At 44.3% G+C, this 19,932-nt stretch overlaps 1 protein-coding gene across 1 annotated transcript; it reads right to left on the minus strand.

The window, feature by feature from the left end:
- Positions 1 to 2,861: 2,861 nt before the first annotated feature.
- CLDN18 (claudin 18) lies at positions 2,862 to 19,665 on the minus strand. Its single transcript, XM_012787754.3, has 5 exons — positions 19,338 to 19,665; positions 10,852 to 11,016; positions 10,230 to 10,347; positions 6,068 to 6,178; positions 2,862 to 5,085 (listed from the first exon to the last, which is right to left on the minus strand). Exons 1-5 carry the CDS (start codon positions 19,555 to 19,557, stop codon positions 4,914 to 4,916), a joined length of 786 nt encoding a protein of 261 aa, XP_012643208.1. The 5' UTR covers positions 19,558 to 19,665; the 3' UTR covers positions 2,862 to 4,913.
- Between the last annotated feature and the right edge of the window lie 267 nt (positions 19,666 to 19,932).

A 19,932-nucleotide genomic window follows, 5' to 3' on the forward strand; every position in this document is an offset into this window, starting at 1 on the left:
TAGTGGAGTTAGTATTAGAAAAAAATCTTAATAATTTTAAGGATTGTATAATAGTTTATTTATATGTAAAAACCATTATAAATCTTCCTCTGGTTGGATGTCTAGGTTGATTCAGTTATGTTATTTTAAATAATTGATAAATAACTTTGGGCATATGTATTTATGATTATTTCCTTAGAAATTTGAAGGGGAATTGTTTGATTAAAGGACAAATACTTTTAGCCTTCTTTCATATTAGATACAACATTATCTTATATTCCCCTAAAAGTTTAAGTTAAAAGACTGGACAGAATATAATGTTTTTTTATGGAAAAAACTTGTATGTTCCTTGGTCTACAAGTAGGACCCAATCCTCTCACCCCCATAAGTTTCTTTAAGGAAGATGTCTACAATTTTGTTTAGCAAACCTCTGTAGCAGGGATGCCTAAGAGATTTCATCTTAGTTGGTCATTACGAAGCAGCTATCTTTAGTATTGAGTATTGTGGGAGGTGTATACTAAAACCCATCACTGATAGACACTTTTTTTTTGGTTATCTCAATTAAATACTCTTGTTCCAAAATGCAATTTGATTGCATTTAAAGAATTTTAGTGACATTTTGTCTCCGCATATGGTATCTTACATTTAATACTAAACCACAAGGGAACTTTCTGCTTATTTTTTCAAGTCTTAGCACTTCACATGATCATTCCACATTTGTTTGGGCTTTTTGGAAGAGAATACTCCCTTTCCTTTCTAACTATGGATTGGGAGGTATGAAAAATGAGCCTGGCTTCAGCAGGCAGGAATGGAACAGTTCAAAAGCAGTTCCGAGGCATATGCAAATGCTTAAGAATAGAAAAATCAAAGAAATTATGGCCCTAGTGTGCCTGTGTGTGAGTCTGTATGCGTTTGTGTGGGTGTGATCCTTGATGTGTGTCTGGGAGCTCTGGGCAACTCAGACTGGTCATGGGTTGGAGATTAGTGGGGCCAGAGCAAGGTTTTTGGAAGATTAAAGATAAAGTATGTAAAGCACTAAGCACAGTACCGATTATCATGAGGACTCAATAAAGAAATGAAATAATGAAAACACGTTAGTGAATCACTGCAGTTGATCCTGTGAGGTCACAATTCGTTGGCAATGGAGTCAGGACCAGAAATCCAGGTTCTGAATCCAAGTTCAGTGCTCTCTTTGGTGGAATGTATCAACTCTGAGATAGGAGGCATTTTGGCAAAACTTGACCATTTGACCATTGCACTGGTCAATCCTGTATATATAATGTCTTGTGAAGGCAGGTGGGGGCTAGACACTGCCCATGAAAAAGGTAAAAGAATTGGGCATCCCACAGAAAGATTGATTAAACCCTTTGTTTTTGGACTTTAAGGTAGACAACAGTGAAACACTCAGTAGTCAGCTACTGGGAACTACAGGGATTTTTGTGGGTAACAGTGGTGAGTCATGTTTTGAGCATGTACTCATGGCTTGATTCATCCATTTCTGTCTTTGCACAGGAAGTCTTCAAAATGTCCCTGAATCTATATTTGAATAGCTCAAAATTATATAACAGTTTTCTGTTAACCACTTTGTAATCTTACTTGTTTAAAATTGAATGCAAAATGGTTCTTTTTGGGGATTTTTTTAGGTTTCAATTATCAAGTTTTTTTTTTGAGAACCAGAATAATCTCTCAAATCCTCCCTTTCTGTGTTGCGTACTCTTTGGCAACTGGTCAGAGAGGCTCTGACGTTATATGCCACTGAAACTTTTCTTAGAGTTCAGGTTCAACCAAAGAAAAGACGAGGCAATGAAATGAATTTGCCTGATTTTTAATGACTCTGGGTCCTTAGAATACAGTCTTTGTGGCATATGACAAATCTCCATGTTTTGACTGGGAGACTCAGGCTTCCCCAAGATTGATACCGTTGCTCTGGCTATGGGGAGAAGTTTAGGGATGGGTACATGACACATATAGTCTTGTGAATTTTATCAGAATAGTTTTCTATCCAGATATCAAGACAGAGATGCCTCCTTTTGGGTAGGTTCCCTACCTGAAACATGGCTTTATGCTTGGAAACATGAGAATCCATCACTGCTACCCTGTGGAACAATCTTTTTTTGGGGAGCTCAGATGGAAGAAGCAATTGTGGAACAATGTTTCTAAGAAACAAACCAATAGAGAGGAAAGCAGAACTGAGATATGGACAGAGAAAGGTAGAGCCTTAAACATATCCCTTGATCCGGCTGTACCTGAAGCCACCCCTGGCCTTACATATCCCAGTTACATAAGCCAGATGTGAAAGTTGGGTGTCTGGCACTTAAGTAGATCCTTGACTTGCATCATCCCATTATGTTTATTATTTCTATTTTATAGATAAGAAAATAAGAAAGATTAAGAACTTTGTTCAAGTTAACATAGCTGTGAAGTGGTATGACCTGGATTGGAAGTTGGGCTGTTCTCACTCTACAGCTTATGCTGTTTCTCTAGCCTGATACAGGCTTAGTTAGTACAGCTTTTTGAGCATATCATCCCAACCCTTTGCAGCATCAAGAGGGCAGGCATTGGCTCTCTTGTTTCACTGGCCCATGGATAGGCCAAAGGCATTAGAGACTTCAGGCTGGTGCACTCAGGGTCAGACAGGCTAAATGTGGTCCTGGGATCCCATGCTGCATGCCCAGTAGCTCTGGAAATTCCCTTTATTAAGGCTTCCCAACTTGCAGAAACCACTAACTGCACTGAACCCACATCTCGCTGGCCTCCAGGTAGCTAGGCTGCTGTTGAGCAGACACAGATTCGGAAATCCGAAATACTTCGGGGAAGATGTGTTCAGCTTCCCACCTCCATTTCCTAAAATTTAGGGAAAAAGAGCAGAAGCTATTCAAATGTAAGATAACAGTGTTTTTAATATTTAAGTAACAAAATATGCAGGTCAATACTCAATGCATATACAATAAGACAGAGCAACAACAACAAAATTACAAAGCACAAGTTAACTATATGGAGGCTTTCAAACAATTAAGTGTTGGATAGAGAATGTGCTAATTAAAAACCCAGCTGAGCCACACCTCACTGCCTCAGACCTGACAGGGACTTTCTGGTGGTAGGAGGGAGAGCTCATGTGGGTGAGTCTCCAACTTAAATGGGTGACCTTTAGCTCAAATGCCAAGAACTCTTAACAACCTCCATGCCCTAGATTGCTCATCACCTGCTTTCCTTTAGTTTTTCCTTGAATTGATTTGTCTATTCACCCTTTACCCCATCTCAGGCAATGAGTTCCACGAGTGCCCTCTCCAATTTGGCCTTAAACCATTACTGTTTCAATGAGAAGCATCTCTGAGTTTACTGCTCTGGCTCTTGGTGAACACAGCCCTTTACTGTTTAATGGTACATGATCTGACTTTCTCTACACATAGTCGGTTCAGCCTGAAGACCCCTATGAATATTCCCGGATCCCTTTGAAGGCTGCTTTCATATACACTACTGATGTAAGGACTTTTCCCCCCAGATAATAACCTAATGGCCAAATACTCCCAGTGCCAGTGCTGCTCCCTGATTTGGTGGTTTTTAGAGACTGCCCTTACCTGGGTTTCTCAGGGGGCCTGTTCTGGCTTTGGTGCTGGAATGGGATTCTGGTATCTTAGAAGAAGGAGTTGAGGCTTTATGCTTAAATGGGCAGTGATGTAAGGATAGGGCAGGTGTGTGGCTGCAAAGAGCTTTCAGTTCTGCCTAAACATCCAATGTTCCAACCACTCCACGTGAATTTAGTGAAGCAAACAGCTCTCAGGGTAAGAAAACTGTCACAGTGCCAAGTAAGTGTGACTGTCAACTTGCTTGTAACCATGCAAGCATGGACATGGGGCACTTGGAGACATAACATTAAATTTAGGTTCATTTAAAAAAAAACTGGTTTTAACCCACTTCCTAGGACTTGCTGCATTCCATTATTTATTTTTTACATGACTGACACTTACTATCATGTGTAATAAGAGTCATGGAGACCTCAAAAGGGAAGAATTAGGATCAGTGAGCTTTCATGAAATTTGAACTTAAGTGTGACTTTACAAAGTACAATATAGACAATAACGAAGCAATTATTTTTTCATTTTCTTCTATCTATGTGCAGGGGCAAGGCTAATTTACAGAGATAATGTTATCATATTACTAATATGTTATTTATTCTAACTATGATTAGGACTTAGCTTACAAACATAAAAATCCTTTTCTCATTTCTCTAGGGATCATTTCTGACCTGTGACAAAAAGAGAACTCCAGGGGAGAGCTCAGAAAACCCTGGGATGGTCTTGCTGGAATTAGCAGATGCCAACAGGCTTGGCTGCCTCAAACTGAAAAGCACTTGGGCAACTTTTAAGATCACAGTGTAAGAAAACTCAGATAATGGGCTGGAGAGGATTACAGATATCTTTCCCTATCACTTCTTCTTCAATTAGTGCTTATTAGTAGCCAAGTTGGGGGTTGAGGAGGCAAAAATCAAACAGCAGAAAATAATGTCTTTTGGTGTATTCTCATTTTTTCCTTTCAAAACTTTTCTTGGGGACAGCTGGGAAATAGATCATCAATGGGTTTATCGACTGGAAGGAGGAGGGGGAGTCTGCCTAAATCATCAAAGTGTCAGATAAGAATTCAAACCACATTCTATCATCAGATTAGAAAGGTTATATTTAGAAAAAGAAATACAGGATTGAAAATGTGAACTATTGCCTCTAATTTACAAATGATAACTCAGCTGTTTTATGATGGAATATTTAGAGAGAGACATGTGGCCAAGACCATCCGGCCTCACCAAAGATGAAATTAAGCCTTTTCTAACTTCCAACTGTAAGTCAAAAGTAGTGAGGAATCACGGTAGAATCTCCTTGTTTTTGGGGTGAGCTCTCTTTGCAGGGTTTCTTCTGCTCATGTCGAAGGGTCTTGGAGCATTACACATAGTCATACTTGGAAGGATGAGATTGTACATCTTCCTCTGTGCGGGCACCCCCATCGTATATCTTCTTGTTTTTGGTGTTGGACCCAAAGCCAGTGCTGGCCTTGAAGCCTCCGGGCTTGTAGGCGACATTGTGGCCTGAGGCATGATAAGACACGGCTTTGTAGCTGAAAGAAAAAGAAACATTCTGTGACGGCAAATGTTTATGGTAGGAGGACCAACCTTTCATTTACCCTGGACTGTCTCAGTTTCAGCACCCAAAGTACAGTGTCTCTGGAAGCCTGTGGGTCCTGTGCAAACCAGCATAGTTGCTCACCCTAGTTTTTGGGGCACTGGTTTTCTGCCTTCACAGTGGAGTAGAATTTTCTACACTGTGTCAGAGCTTTGCCAAGCTGGTAGTTAATGACTAGTGGGTTCTCTCTGTTAATCAATAAAAATAAAGCTGAACCAGAAACAATGCCCAGGGGAACACCGTTAAACCAAACAATCATAGAATTTGTGAGCTCGTAGATACCTGTGTGTAGCCCCTCTCCTCTAATCTGCTCATTTTGCGGAGGCTCAGAGAGGACAAGTGACCTGCTGGCGTTCACAAGGCTAGTTAGTAGTAGAGCCACAGTGGAATCCAGCTCTCCCAACTCCAGCTCCCTTTATGGAGTTACTGTAGGGTTTCTCAACAGCAGTACTGTTGACATTTTAGAACAAAGGCTTCTTTGTTGTGGGACTGTCTTGTGCATTGTAGGATGTTTAGCAGCATCCCTGGCCTCTACCCACTAGATGCCAATATCACTTTCCTCCATCCTCGCAAAGATGTAGCAGTTAAAAGTGTCTTCAGATGTTGCCAAATATCCTCTAAGTTGGGGGAAAATTACTCCCAGCTTAGAACCACTAAGTTATAGAACACTAGAGCTATTAATAGAAGGAACCTAGAGGGATGGGTTTTTCCTTCAAATAGGATCACACCTAAATCTGACCAGGCTGAAATATTCCTGTTCTGTTCTATAGGTTCCCCATAAAAAAAGAAGGTTCAGTGATCTTTCAGTCAATAAGGTTCTTCCATATACCTAGACGAATTATTCTGGCTGCAAATTATACATTAAAATGGACTTTGAACAACTGAAACATCTGATTGCGTGGAATGGGGAGACTCACTTGGTTTCCTCGGGTGCCAGCCCCCGGCAGGCGATGCACATCATCACACCCCCAATTAGCGTGAGGCCTCCAGCGACCCAGCCCACGAACAGAGCTGCACCAAAGGTGTACCTGTGTGGGGAGATGGGGCTGTGAATGTGGCTGACTCAACTCTCCAGGCTCCACCCTCTGCCCTGGCCATGCCTGTTGTCTCTGTCTGCATTTTTTTTTTCTGTCCCCATTTTTGGATTCTACCTCTATCTTTGCCCATAGCCCCTGAACACACACTCCTTTGGGTCACAGTCAACTGATCAGGTACCCTGGAGAATAGGATTGGAACTAAAGCTAGTCAGCAAAATAGCATCACTTGGATCCTAGCATCACTCAGGCATAAAATTATAAACCTGATTTCTGAGAAGCATCTCAGGAAGTTCTCCTCCCCTCTCTACTGGCAAAGGGAAGTGCCTTGAAGGTTTGGTAAGAGAAATTTGAGAGATATGGAATCAGTCTCAAATTATTTTTTTGGAAGGAATTTTAGTTCCTTAAGTTCTCACTGTGGGCCAGAAGCATTCATCTTAACTTATCTCCAGTGACCCCATAATCACCGTGCAGGTAGGAATCTTGTCTTCAGAAAGAACTAAGTTGGAGTGACTAGTCACTCTTTCATTCATTTGTTCACTCATTTGTTCAAGAAGTATTAACTGAGCTCCTATTATGTGCCTGGCACTGGGACGTAGGTGTGAACAGCACAGAGACCCTGCTCTCCTTGTGCTTCTGTTCTGGCCCACACTGGAATTCTCACCTGAGGTGGTCTGAGTCTGAAGCTGGTGCCCTTGCCCTGTGCAGCTGCCTCAGGTGGGACTCAGTTACATCAGAACAGGATTGAGTACAAAACATCCCAAGAATAAAATAATTGTGATTCCAAATGGACATTTTGGGATGGTAGAGTGAGGTATCCCAAATCCTCACTGACCCCAAACCGTTAGGATGTCAGTGAGTATTTTGATGCTAGCTGGTAATGACCTCCATCTCAGAAGAGCAGAAAAGGAGAGCTCAGCACGGTGGTGCCTTCCCTTGGAGGTTTCCCTTTGTATTCCTCAAACAGCACGGGGACTGTTGGAAGAACACCATGAATCGCTGATATGTTTGAAATCTACTACACAAACTAAGCCCATTATACCAGCTGTAGGAAGAAAGCAGTATGTGTGCACACCTCTGCAACCTAAGACAAGACAATACTTCAGATATGCTTAAAAAGCACATGCATTTTAGCAGGATTAAAATAAATGGTATATACCTCATTACCAAGTGCAATAAATAGGGCAAAACTAGTTGACTGAACTCAGCCCTTGAAAAAGTTCTGGGAGAAAATTTACCTGCAGGCTATTTTTATTTCCTTTGGACTAGGAAAAATACAGATACTTGGTTTGAGGGCTGCTGTCTTGGAATGAACCCCACCCCCTCATCCTGCCTAGTGTGGCTGGGGGCTGAGCAGCAGGCCTTTTCCTGGGGCTTCTCCTGGGGGACCCCTGGGGGACTTTCCTGGGGTAGCCCCAGTCCCTCTGTCCTGGTGCAGACTGAGCCCTTGTCCTTGACACCCCTATATAAGGTTGAGTGACTACATAATGTTAACGATGATAGCCGACATCGCTGCCAGTTATTGAGCCCTCACTGATGTAGTGATAAGCATTCTTTGTCACTACCTCATTTAGTTCTCCCACTGGCCACTGTGATGGGATTTATCACTCCCATTTCATAGATGGGGAGATTGAGGCTCAGAAAAGCTCAGAGTAGCTTCTCTAAAGACCCAGGAGGACATGGTATTGTCAGGATTCAAATTCAGGTCACTCTGCCTTCAGAGCCTTCCTTGTGAATTGTTAAGCTATACTGTCTTCTGTGCATGGGAAAATGGTCCCCTTCCTCAGCTTAGACACTCTGGGTCAAGGTCAGCAAACTTAAATTCTTACCTCATGGGCATGATGATAAATGGCCTCAGAGTTGGGCCATCCGAGAGTAGCGGGGACTGTGGGGGACTGGAGGGGGAACCCTGGCTGAGATGACAGCTGCAGAGAGGGCTGCCATGTGAGCACGAGGGCCCGCTGCTGCCAGATCTTATGATTTTTTATTTTTTGGTAAAGCTAAGAAAACAGGGAGTTTGTGTGTGTGTGTGTGTGTGTGTGTGTGTGTGTGTGTGTGTGGTGTGAAATCCCCTTGTGGTAGGCACCCATGGTGCTCTTCCCTAGCTTGTGTGTTCTTTTATCTTTCCCTGCTGGCCCCTTCCATGACTGTCCCTGGGATTCTGGTGTGGTTCAGCCACTAGAGCCGCTTTGCCCACCAAGACCGACTGGCACTGAGGTATGAAAGCCCAGCTCTTCGGTTTGGAAACTCTGCAGCATAATTCGCCCTGTGCAGCTCCCCTCAGGTCAGGCAGACTCGGGGCTTCACCTGGAATCACACCCTTGCCTGGCTCGCCCTCCTGTCCAGCCCTGCTCCCCTCCTTCCCTGACCAGCCTTCCCCTCCTGCATAGTCATTCACACAGGGGTCGTCTTCTTATGATCTCTTTCTGAAGAACCCGATTTGTAACGCTTCTGATTTTAAAAAGTTGGTGATCAGTTCAGATTATAACATAAAACGTTTAGGCTCATGCAAAACACCTGGCAGGCTGTGTACTCTGCAAGGGCAGGCGGTTTGTTGGTCCAGACCAGGCTTAGGCTCTGCCAGTGTTACATGTGACATGGCAATGACAGAGCGGGGCGGGGGCAGGAGAGGGGGAGGAGGGGTCCTAGGACCAAAGGAGGCACTAAAACCAAAGCTCCATCAGGGTGGCTGCTAGGATCTATTTGGCAGCTGGGCTATCTTGCATGACTTCTGAGTGGAGAAAACGAGAAGACAGAGACGGGGGAAAAACAGCCGCCCGTGGCTGCCCACCCATGCAGGGAGAAGTTCAGGAAGCCTTTCAGAATCCAACAGTCTTAATCCTAGGACTGAAGCTGTCTCCCCAAGGGATGGGGCAGGTGCTAAGGGGACAGTGTGGGAGAATGCTAGGTGCAAGGTGGGTGGTAGGTGGATCCTTGGGCAGCGACAGATACTCTGGGCAGGGTGGGCAAATATGGTGACCAACCATTCTGGCTTGCCTGTGCTGGAGGAGTTTCCCAGGATGTGAGATGACTAGTGCTACAACTAAGAAAGTCCCAGGAAAACTGGAAGGAGTTGGTCAGCCTATTTCCAAGTTGCACTAGTAACCCAGAGACCATGGGAGGAACATGGAGGAGGGTAGAGGGAGCTTATGGGGGTCATTTTTTCCCCATTCTTGAAACAGAGCAGAAACATGGGTGGGAATTGAGGAGCCAGAGAGTAATGGATCTTGCCACATCGTCATACCCTGTATGTACCCCATGTTGGTGTGGCTGGAAAATGCCAAGTGCTCTGCTTCAGAGATGATGGGTCACTTAGGTATGATATTTATATTGCTTTCCCAGAACAAGAGCCTTCAGGTATTTGCTGTTTCTTCTTGATATGAGATACATCCCTTCGAAATGGCTAAATGAATACAGGTGTTGGTATTGCCTTTCCATCTTTTAAAAGTTCTATCATCATCCACACACCAAATAATAGTAGAGTTTCAGCTCCTTCTGTTAGAGAGTGAGGACTTTGTATCTGTAGCACTCTGAACACTTGGTAGCCCACAGCAGGTGCTCAATACATTTGTAGAATGAATGAATTAGTGAATGAAAGAAAGCAGCAGCTGTACAAGGAAGAAATACCACTCTTCTCACCTATATTGCACCTTGCTCATTTATATTCAAACTTTTACCTGTTCCTAACTAGGTTTCCGTTAAGGACTGTAGATGTAAGTTGATGTTCATTTACATGCCTGGGTTAATAGTGCCTGTTTCATTGCCACCACAATGGGGCTTGTGTAAGAGTGTTAGATAAATACTGCGAACTGTCACAGTATTTCAATGCAAATGTCAGATCAGCCTCAAGTCATATCACCAAAAATATTTCACTGAAATGAAGTTTATGAATTTACAGGTGATTGTTGATTTATGATATGGTATGGTTGCCTCTGATAAATTTTTGCTATTTCAGGCACTGACAGTCACATTAGGCACATGTGTTTAATCAGATTTTTGCAACAATATTCACCATGGAATGCTGAGACCTAGATTAGGAGGTTACCTGGTCTGAACAGTCTGCACCATCCCACCCATGCCGGTGTACATGTTAGCTGTGGACATCCAGAAGTTAGTAACCAGCATGTTGGCAAACACAGACACTCCAGCAATTGCACAAAGACCTGTGGGCAAAGAACAAGAAAGCTCCAGAGTTAGAATGGTCAATACAAGCATTGATTATTGAATTCCCACTACATGCTAGTCATTGTGATAGGCATTTAGAATCTCTTATCTTACTAATTGTGGAAGGATTTGTGTGTGTGCAGAAAAAGATTTTCCATGCATCTTGGGACCAAGGGTCAGTAGTCCAAATGTTTTGGGTCTGGTTCTTTGGTGATGTCAAAAGCTCCTCCCTTAAAATCACTTTCTAGAGTCCCGTAGAAAATGACTTTTAGGGATCAAGTCACATGACTGCCCTAGGGTTGAGAATCTCTTATATTGGGGGTGGGGTGGCAGCTAAAACCTCAGCACTCATGATGATTCTGTAGAGCATAATTGGGCCTCCAGACTCAGATCTGGAATCCTGGTGTGAGCCAAGTTCAATGGTAGGGAGGAGTCACGTTTCCTCTACCCAGAATGACCTAGCTTTGACATTCCCAGAAGTGGGAACTGCGGGCTCTGTTTACCTGAGACGATGAACATGATCCCAGAGGTCAGTGTCATGTTGGCTTTGGCGGAGTCCTCCATGCTGCCAATGCGGATGCATTTCAGGGCAAAGATGGACACCAGCAGGCTGATGGCACCCAGGACAATGCCCACAATCATCAGGGCACGCACCGCCTGCAGCATGGCTGTGGGACAAGGGGCAGGACACAAGCAGACAAATAAGACCCCTTCAACACAACTGATTAGACTCTGGCTAGAGACAACAAAGATGCCATCACTAACCAGCATCAAACCTCTGAGAAATACCAAGTCCATAAACCATGAACCTTCTCATTGTCTGACTGATGAAGGACATGCACGCGGATGTCTACAGAACAAGACAATTATGAATGGCTGGAGCTGAGAGTGCCCTTGGAATTTATCTATTTCAGTTCCCTCATTTTAAAGCTTGATAATCTGGGATCCAGAAAGGGAGAATGGTTTGTCTAAGGTAATAGTACAAATTATTGATACAGCTTATAGTAAAACCATGTAGCTGTGACTTCTAATCCAAGAATCTTTCTTCTCTTGTCTTTCCGCATGAGCTCAAAGCTTCATATAGTTGTGGCCACTTTAGGAAAAGCTAGTATTCATTTTCAGCATATGATGAAGCCAAGGTCACTAAGTAATGTATCAATCATGTCCCATTTTTCTCCCTTTCAACAAGGAACTACCAGGGCCGTGGTGAGCTGTGGGTTTCAGGTGTATACACAAAGATCACTACATCAATATCAGGCTATCCAATACAACCACAGTTTATCAGCGGTCTTTTTTCTAGGAATCAATGGCAGCTGCAGGTCCTGCTGGGACTTTCCTGAGTGACCTCGCCTCCAGATATATCTAAAGTTGTCTCTAGTACGTTCTTAAAGTGCAGTGACTCATCACCACAATCATTTACTGAGCCCCCAAGACTAGGCATGGAGTGACAGTTGTTAAAAGGTCAGATATGGTCTCTGTTCTCATGGAGCTTATGCCAGAGTAGGGAAAGACAGTCACTAAGCATGTCCATTCCAAGTATAATGAATTTTATGGGGAAGAAAAATTAGTCCTTGGTGTCTTCCAGAGGGCAAGTGACATAGTGTGGTTTGGTCTGGTAGAGCTGAGCTGCAGAGCTGTGTGGCGATATGTACTGGACACCAGTTGTTTTATTCCTCCACTATGTTGCCCTTTCCCCTCCCAAGCACATGGTTCCTGAAGGAGTTGCCATGTCTTCCATCTGTGCTTTTCAAACTACTTAAAATTAAAAATTTCCAATTTGACACAAATTGATGCTCTTGGAAAATACAAAATCACATGGTTGAGTATCATAGAGATGTAAAATTGTTATAAAAGTTTAGAAATGTTTATTCTCAGTTTTGGTATCAGAACTGTTCAGATGGGTAACAAACAGTTTGTGGGCCAGCGTGGTACACAGGGCACACTGTGAGTAGCACTATTCATCCTGATCTTTCATGTCACGACCTGATACCTGGTACCTTGACCATAGCTAATTAATCCAGCATGGGCCTCTGACTCAAACTAGGCAGATGAAATACTTATGCAGAATATTTGTACTTTGGACACAGACAGCATCAGATCAGTCTCTATCCAGTAGTTGAAAGTGTAAGATATGGTCCTGGGAATTCATGGTTTTTATTAGGTAGAGAAAGCTGCTAAGACGTAGCAGACCAAACCCAAGAGGGTGGTAGAGAGAGTCCTGACAGTGTTTGAGGTCCTGACTCCAGCTATTCCTGAGGTCCAGACACATTCTTTCCTTGAGTTCTAGGAGCTATCCCAGCGCCATTATTTTAAAAAAATCACTTTATCTGTTTAAGCTAATTCAGGTCGGGATTCTGTTACTTGAAATCAAGTGATAACTTATGCAAGATGGTTTCACCAGTGTCTGGAAATGCCAAACTATAAAACTTTGTTGTTGATGGTGAGTTTCCACCCCTCAGGAGGTCAAAGGCATGGTCAGAGTGTTGCTGAAGTCCCTTGCAAATGTGACCTCCGCATGCCAAGTCTTATAGCCACAAAGGCACCACATCCCATAGTGTGGTGTCAGAGACATAATTTTTACTTTGTTTGAAACATCTGATTTCTTTCTACTTATATGAGCAATAAATGCTTGTTATAAAAATTTCAGAACCTATAGAAAGCTGTAAATAGGAAAAAACCCTAAGAACCTATTATTCCAACTCATGGAGATAACCACATTTAGCATCTTGGTGGGTAATTTTCCAGGAAGACTTTTTTTTAAACAGGAGAAACAAAACCCTAATGAGGGTCACACTGTAACCCAGACCCAAGGGAGCAAGTCAAGAGCCAAGTAGAAATGCAGATGGTTGAAGACCATGCAGAGTTTTAATAATTAGGTTGTGGGATATACTCAAAGGAGGAGCCATTCCTACCCTCCGTGAGAGCAATTAATAATAACCAGAAAAAAATTCAAAGTTGGGGATGGAAAAGAAACAGGAGAAATCCTACTTTTTTTTTTTTTTAAGGAGATACTGAGGGATCTGTCTACATTGCTGTGGGCAAAAGGCTCAGAGGAAGCTGTAAACAAAACAGGAAGCTCTGTCCTGCTCTAGCTGATGGAGCTAGTTGCTACCTCTGGTTGAAAGCTATTAAGGCATTTTTCAGACATTAAAAAATTTAATCCATGTAAAAACCCCTGCATTGTAGTTAATACTATTATCTCCATTTTATAGTTGAGGAAATGGAGACTCAAAGGTGAATTAACTTTCCTAAGGACTCACACCAAGGGAAAGGCAGAGCTGGGGGGGGGCAGTCCAGAACTGTCTCAAAATTCTTATTTTCCCATCACAGCACATTGCTTTGAGGCACCTTATTCTGGAGAAACAGTTGGAATCCTGGCCACTGTCAAGATACAGGGATCTGTAAGTGCCTAACAGACTGTGTCCTCCAAATTCAGAGACTTGGCAATAAAATGTCATCCTCTGATGAAATGGTTGCTAAGAATGTGTAAAGGAACATTCTCCCAAAATCATCTCAGGAAATAACCTGTCCCAGAAGATTATTTATAAATGTGACTCAAAGATGAGAGCATTCCCATCTCCTCCAGGAGTCCTGGGAGGGAGCGCTCTCCAATCTCCTGGGAAGATTTCCATCTCGGATAACAGCTAACATCAGTGGAGCTGCCAGCTTATTCACTCTAAAGCGTACATTGTAAAGCAATTTGTCATTTTGGAAGAATTGGCAATCAATGAGAGAGATATTGAAAAAAGGAGAGTTAGATCATGCAGAATTTGCTAAAGAGCCTTCTGCAATGTCTGAGGAATGGAGGCCCTGGCAGCCTTCTCACCAGGTGTCTCCTTAAAGTAGAGGTGACAGTGTCCAGCTACTCTGGGTCTATCCCATCGATCTCCATTCACTTGGTTCTGATTCTCCTCTCCCTAAAGGAACTTCTGATTTTAACTTTGCTTTTCTGCTGGGGAGAGAATTCTATAAGCAACCATCGTCAGTCTTGTTCCCACTAGGAATTGGGAGGAAATGTGCTCCACCACCCATTGCTGGAAACCCACTGTCCAGGAATGACCATGGAAACTCATGGTGGGAACCTGAACTTCCCTTCCAGCCGGATGATCCTTCCGTCTGTGATCCTAATCTTTCTCCATAGAAGGTAAACAGAGAAACTGCGCCCAAAGCAGGTAGGTTTCTCTTTTAGCTATTCTGCCTCTTATTTGATATTCTGGTCAAGAGGCTTATCAGCTGATAACAGGTGAGTCAAAGGGCTCTCTAGCCCGATTCCCTGCACCAAAGGTGTGACTGCAGCATTCTTCCCAATGAACAATGCAGTGTTATCAGACCTGAAGGGTGGGCAGGATTCAGGGCTGAAAGAAGCAAACAGAAGAAGGGGAACTCAGTGTTCCCTCCCTGTTGCAGAATATCTTATGCCCCTAAGTAGCTGGGGACTGACAGGTGAGATGCCCTCAGGTGTGGTTCTCAGCCTTGGCTACACCTGAGCATTCCGTGGGGAACTTTTCAAGAAATAGTAATGTTCGGAGTCACCCCCAGAGATTTTCATATAATTGTTTAATAACAAAATTTGAAGGAATCATGTGGGGAAATAGGCCTGAAGAAGGGCTCAGGAGGAGGTACTCAGAGTGGGGAGTTCAGAGGAGAGAGAGCTCCCCGGGCTGACACCACTGCTGGCTGGGAAGTGGGAGGGGGCTAATGAGGCAGCACGTCACCAGGAGCCACTGGCCTGGACTGGGGCGTGGTGGGGTCAGGGCACGGGAGGACCCGCACGCTCAGGCACAGCTCGGCCTCAGCCTGGAGGCAGGAGGGGCTGGTGGAGGAATCCAAAGGAGGGGAGCCCAGAAGAGGACGGTCTGAGTCCACGCCCCAGATGAAAGGCTCTTGAGATGAATGAAAAGTTAAGTGAGATTTCGCAAGAAAAGAGCTTATACTTAGGAAGAATTTAATAACTGGTAGTGATTTTTATGATTATTAGCTAAAGTATTATACGTATGTGCCTGCTGCCTCTCTGTAAACACTTGAAGGCTTACTTCTCTCCAAGAGGGTGGTACTTCCCTGGGTTCTTGGTCAAAATGAAACTCTCTGAAACCTATTTCTACCTGCTCTGCATTTTATCCAGCTCCTCTGTTTCAGGTCTCTCTTCTCTGGGCCCCTTGCCATGCTCAAGAAGAAGCGATTGTTTCTGATGGCGAGTTAGGTGTTCAGTCCTGGCTGGTGAATGTCACTCCTTTCGGCTCTCAGGGGCCCCTTGACAAGGCTTCACAAGCCACCCTCGGCTCCTTCTCTGGCTGCTCTATCTCCTTACATTGCTGCCTTCAGCTTCTGAGTTGCTTTTGAGCCTTTTCCTCATGGTAATCTTCCTGCTCATTCCTTACTTCAGTTAGCCAAATCTACGTCATCAAACAAATGTTTGCATTTTGGGATGCCAATTTATAGTGCAGCCATTCTTGCTGCATGAGGACTGGCGGCTCTTAAATCTACACTCTTCTCCAACGCCACAGACTGTCAGTGATTTAAAGTACCTCCTTTCCTGCAAACTCAGTCCGAAGAAATGTTTTTCCTGGCTTCTGGTAGAGTCCTGTTCCCTCGACCAAGACAGGCAGGGCTGCTGGGAACTGTCCCCAGTGGGGACAGTGGGGCTCCAGCAGAAAGACACCCGGGACATACGTATAATACTTTAGTTAATAATCATAAAAATCACAACCAGTTATTAAATTCTTCCTAAGTACAAGCTCTTTTCTTGCAAAATCTCTGTGGTGGCTGCTGGGAACTGTCCCTCAGTTCCCCACACTGGTTCAGCCCAGCTTGACTTTTCATAGCACAACTGGGAGACAGGACACACAGCAGCACCCGCTTCCCTCACCCCAACCATCTATGCCTGCTGGGGGCCATGCCGGGTGTCACAGATGACATTAACTACTTTGACTAATAGATTCCTTGACACTCTCATTCCTGTAACACAGTAGGCATGCAAAAGATATTTGTTGAATACATGTTTGGATGAACAAATGAATCTGTTTCAGGTGGGAGGAGGACCAAGTTCTTTTCTATATATGGAGGCATAATAGCAAAGAATTGTAGTACAAAGGCAATCTACTGTGTTTTTCTGGGGAACCCCTTGACCTGTTTTTAGTTCATATGGCTTGCATAAACACTTACACTATTCTTCCTATTCAGTTCAAGTTACTTTTATCAACCATTTGCTGAATACTCACTCTACTAGCTCTATCCTGGGAACTGGGGGAAGAATTCTCACCTAGCTGAAGGGACCTGCAACACAGAAGCTGAATGAGACAAATGTACAAATAACCAAGTTACTAAGCTAAGGTTCAGACTCAAACAGAACCACCCTATTGAAACCACCCTGATTCCCTCCTCTCTTTCCTCTTTCCTCTGAGTAACTGCTTTCCTCCTGCTGCTCCCAACACACGTGTGATAGCCCCATGGCATCTTTTGCCTTGGCTTTGGTATTTACACACATGCCTGTCGCCTCCTCTGGAGTTTACAGGTGCCAACAAGGCCAGTTTTGTGTTGTGTACTCTTTGTAGATATGCAATAAATGCTTCTTGGACCTGTGAGCAGTGTCAAGAGGGATGAATATGCTCAATGCTATGAGAATGCTCTGGGTTTGGTACAGAGATTTGTGGGATTCTATTGAATTGGGGGCTTGAGGAGGCTTCAGGGTAAATTTGTGGAAGGGGCAGTCAGGGTGGTGGAAGGGGGCATTCAGGAGTGTGGGTGTCCAGGACCAAGTCAAGAGTATAGTCAAAGCACAGGGAGAAGCATAGGATGGGGGCAGAGGATGAGGAAGAGACAGGTCAGTGAAGGTAGGTGAGGGTGTAGGAAGGCTTGGTGTCAGGCTGGTACGTCTGCACCTCATTAGGCTAGGAATGGGGAACCATGATTTAGGTGTTGGGGGTTTGAAATGTCTAGGGAGGCGAGAACTGAGAACTGGGAGCTGGTGATTAGAAGACTCCCTCGATCCTCTGCCACAGTCACAAAAAAGCAAACACTCTAAAGCTGTGGTCCCCAAACCCCAGTACCAGTCTCAGCCTGTTAGGGACTGGGCTGCAGAGCTCCACCGCCCCACTAAGCCCATGCATGGAAAAATTGTCTTCCATGAAACTGGTCCCTGGTGCCAAAAAGGGTGGGGACCGCTGCTCTAAAGAGATGAAGGACAGAAACCAGACTGAGAAATGTTAAGGGTGAGAGGTGGTGGGAAAATGCAGTCTTTTTAGTTTGGTTGTCAGTGACCCAGGAGAGAGACAGAACTTGACAATGATCAGGATGGAGAGAAGATTTTCCAGGGAAGGAGGACATAAGCATAAGTGAGGAGAAGAGATGCAAGAGGCAAGAAGGAGAGGGGTTGATCCACAGGACATGGCCCAGACGGGATGGCACGAGGCCTTCAGAACCCGGGTGGAGAGGTTGGCCTTGGCAGGAAAGGGGGGATAGATATTGCAGCCCAGTGGAAAACTGTCAAGGGTGAGAGGAGGAGACATTCTGAGATGGGTCAGGGAAGGTAGGATCCTTTGGTAGAATAGGAGGGACAAGTTAGGGTGGCAGAAATGGGGTTTGCCCATTTAGTAGAGTGGGAATATTTGGGAGCCTCACTGTGGCAACTGTGCTACAGAGTAAGCAAGAGATTGATGATGTGTGTGGGGCCCTGGGAAGAGGTTATTGAGCATGAAGTCATGGGATGTCATGCCTTAATTTTGAATATAAGGTGAATCATTTTTCTTCATGTAATAGTTAATATTATAACAAATATATCTAGCAACTCAACACTCCATGTCTTGCATTTCTTCCCTTTGATCTCTTCCCTCCCACTGTAGCACAATCCCTCCTCAGTCTGGTTTTCATTCCTCTGGCCAGGGTCCACTTGCGCTGCTTCCTAAGCAAGTGTTTCCATGAAGTCAGTGATCCTGCTGGTCCCGCAATGAGTGGTTTCCAAAAATGGAATAAATAACTCAATTCTTCTGCTCTGAAACCCATCTTCTATTTCTTTCTGAGAATGAAGATGACTTAGTTGAATTGCTTTTCACAATTTAGTTTCAAGGGTTCCATAGCCTCTTAAAAATTTCTGGCAAATTATTTCCACCTACCTGTTTACAAAGTATTTGTTTCCAAGAGGCAGAACCTAACACTGTTCTCTTTCTCCCCCCTCCCCATTCACATCTTGGCCATCCCTTGGAGCCATTGATTAGCCTGACCTATTATTTTCTTGTTTACTTCTAAAAAAAAAAAATACAAATAGAGCTCCCATACTATCTAGAATGCAAAGTTGCTGTGATGCATATTTGAAATAATTATATTAAAAGTGGAGGTTTAATTTATTTCATCTTAGGGGTGAAAGAATGCCACATTTGTAATTATATCTATATTCTGACATTATTATAATTATAATTCCATGATTACATTCTGATATACATTGATTTTTAGGAACATATATCAGATGTTATCAATACACATGAAGAAAAAGGGCTATTTATTGTTTAATGGCATTTTTGGGCACCTACAGAGATTCCAAATGTTCAAAAGAAAAATTGAATTGAATTGAAAATAAAATTCAATTAGCTCTCAATAAACTTTTCCAGCTATAATAAAATACTCACCATCCTACTTCCCTAGTCCCATGTATGTGCAGGAAGGAGCAAGTCACATGCACATAGATGCATGCAATTTACTTTCTCCTTGAGCAACATGTTCTTATCCTAGGTGTCATGAGCGTGCTGGGATGGGACCATAGTCCCATTCTTCTGATGGCCTGCCTCCTTCTAGCAATTCCTTTGCCTTGAATACGAATTTCCCCATTTTCTTCTGTATGACTGTTGCCCTATTCGACACCGAGCCAATTTCTCTTATTCACACTTTTATCCTGAACCGGAGCTGCCAGGGTCACACCCAGAGGTAGGAGTGAGGCTCAGTGTGAACAGCCCCTTGCTTGCGCCCACCTGGTCCTGCCCCAGGGGCGCACCGTGCCTACCTGGAAGGCCCAGGATGGTGAAGTAGGGTCGGCACTCGGTGAACCCAGAGCTCTGCCTCACGCAGCTCCTCCAGAGCCCTTCGTACTGGAACACGGCGGTGACGGGGTTGTCATACAGGTCCTGGGTGCTCCACATGTCCATCCCCGTGGCTGCGATGCATCCCGCCAGGCCCAGGATGGACAGGAGGAACCCCACCACTTGGAGTGTGGTTGTGGACATGGCCCCAGCCCGCCGGCCCTGTGGCTGCCGCCTCAGAGACACTGCCGCCCTCCTGCTGCGGACAGTGTGCACCTGAACTGCGCCTGAGGGGAGCTCGTCTGATCAGGTGGTTTCCCCCAGCTCTCTCCGTGTTTGCTCACAGTGTTTTCCTTAGATAGTTCGGTTTCACTCCTGGTTCAAGGGCATTATTTTTTCATTTGTTAGGGAAGCGGCCCCAAGAGGCACTTGTCCTGCTGAGCTGCGGAGGCCCAGGTGGTTTGAGCTCAGAGCTGAGTGCACAGGACTCCCTCCTCCAGGCGGCTCCAGCTGTCCCCAGCTCAGCCCTGGCTCTGCCCTGAACGCGCTACCATCTGGGGGAAAACAAAATGGCCTTAG

Source organism: Microcebus murinus, chromosome 1, assembly GCF_040939455.1.
Source record: "Microcebus murinus isolate Inina chromosome 1, M.murinus_Inina_mat1.0, whole genome shotgun sequence".
In the NCBI taxonomy this organism is placed as follows: Eukaryota; Metazoa; Chordata; class Mammalia; order Primates; family Cheirogaleidae; genus Microcebus; species Microcebus murinus.

Excerpts from the sequence above, each read along its gene's own strand:
- CLDN18 (XM_012787754.3), bottom strand. The coding sequence starts at position 19,557 with ATGTCCACAACCACACTCCAAGTGGTGGGGTTCCTCCTGTCCATCCTG. Across the intron at positions 10,348-10,851 it reads GATCATGTTCATCGTCTCAG|GTCTTTGTGCAATTGCTGGA; the intron begins GTAAACAGAGCC and ends CTTTGCCCACAG. Across the intron at positions 5,086-6,067 it reads CTGGCACCCGAGGAAACCAA|CTACAAAGCCGTGTCTTATC; the intron begins GTGAGTCTCCCC and ends TTTTTCTTTCAG.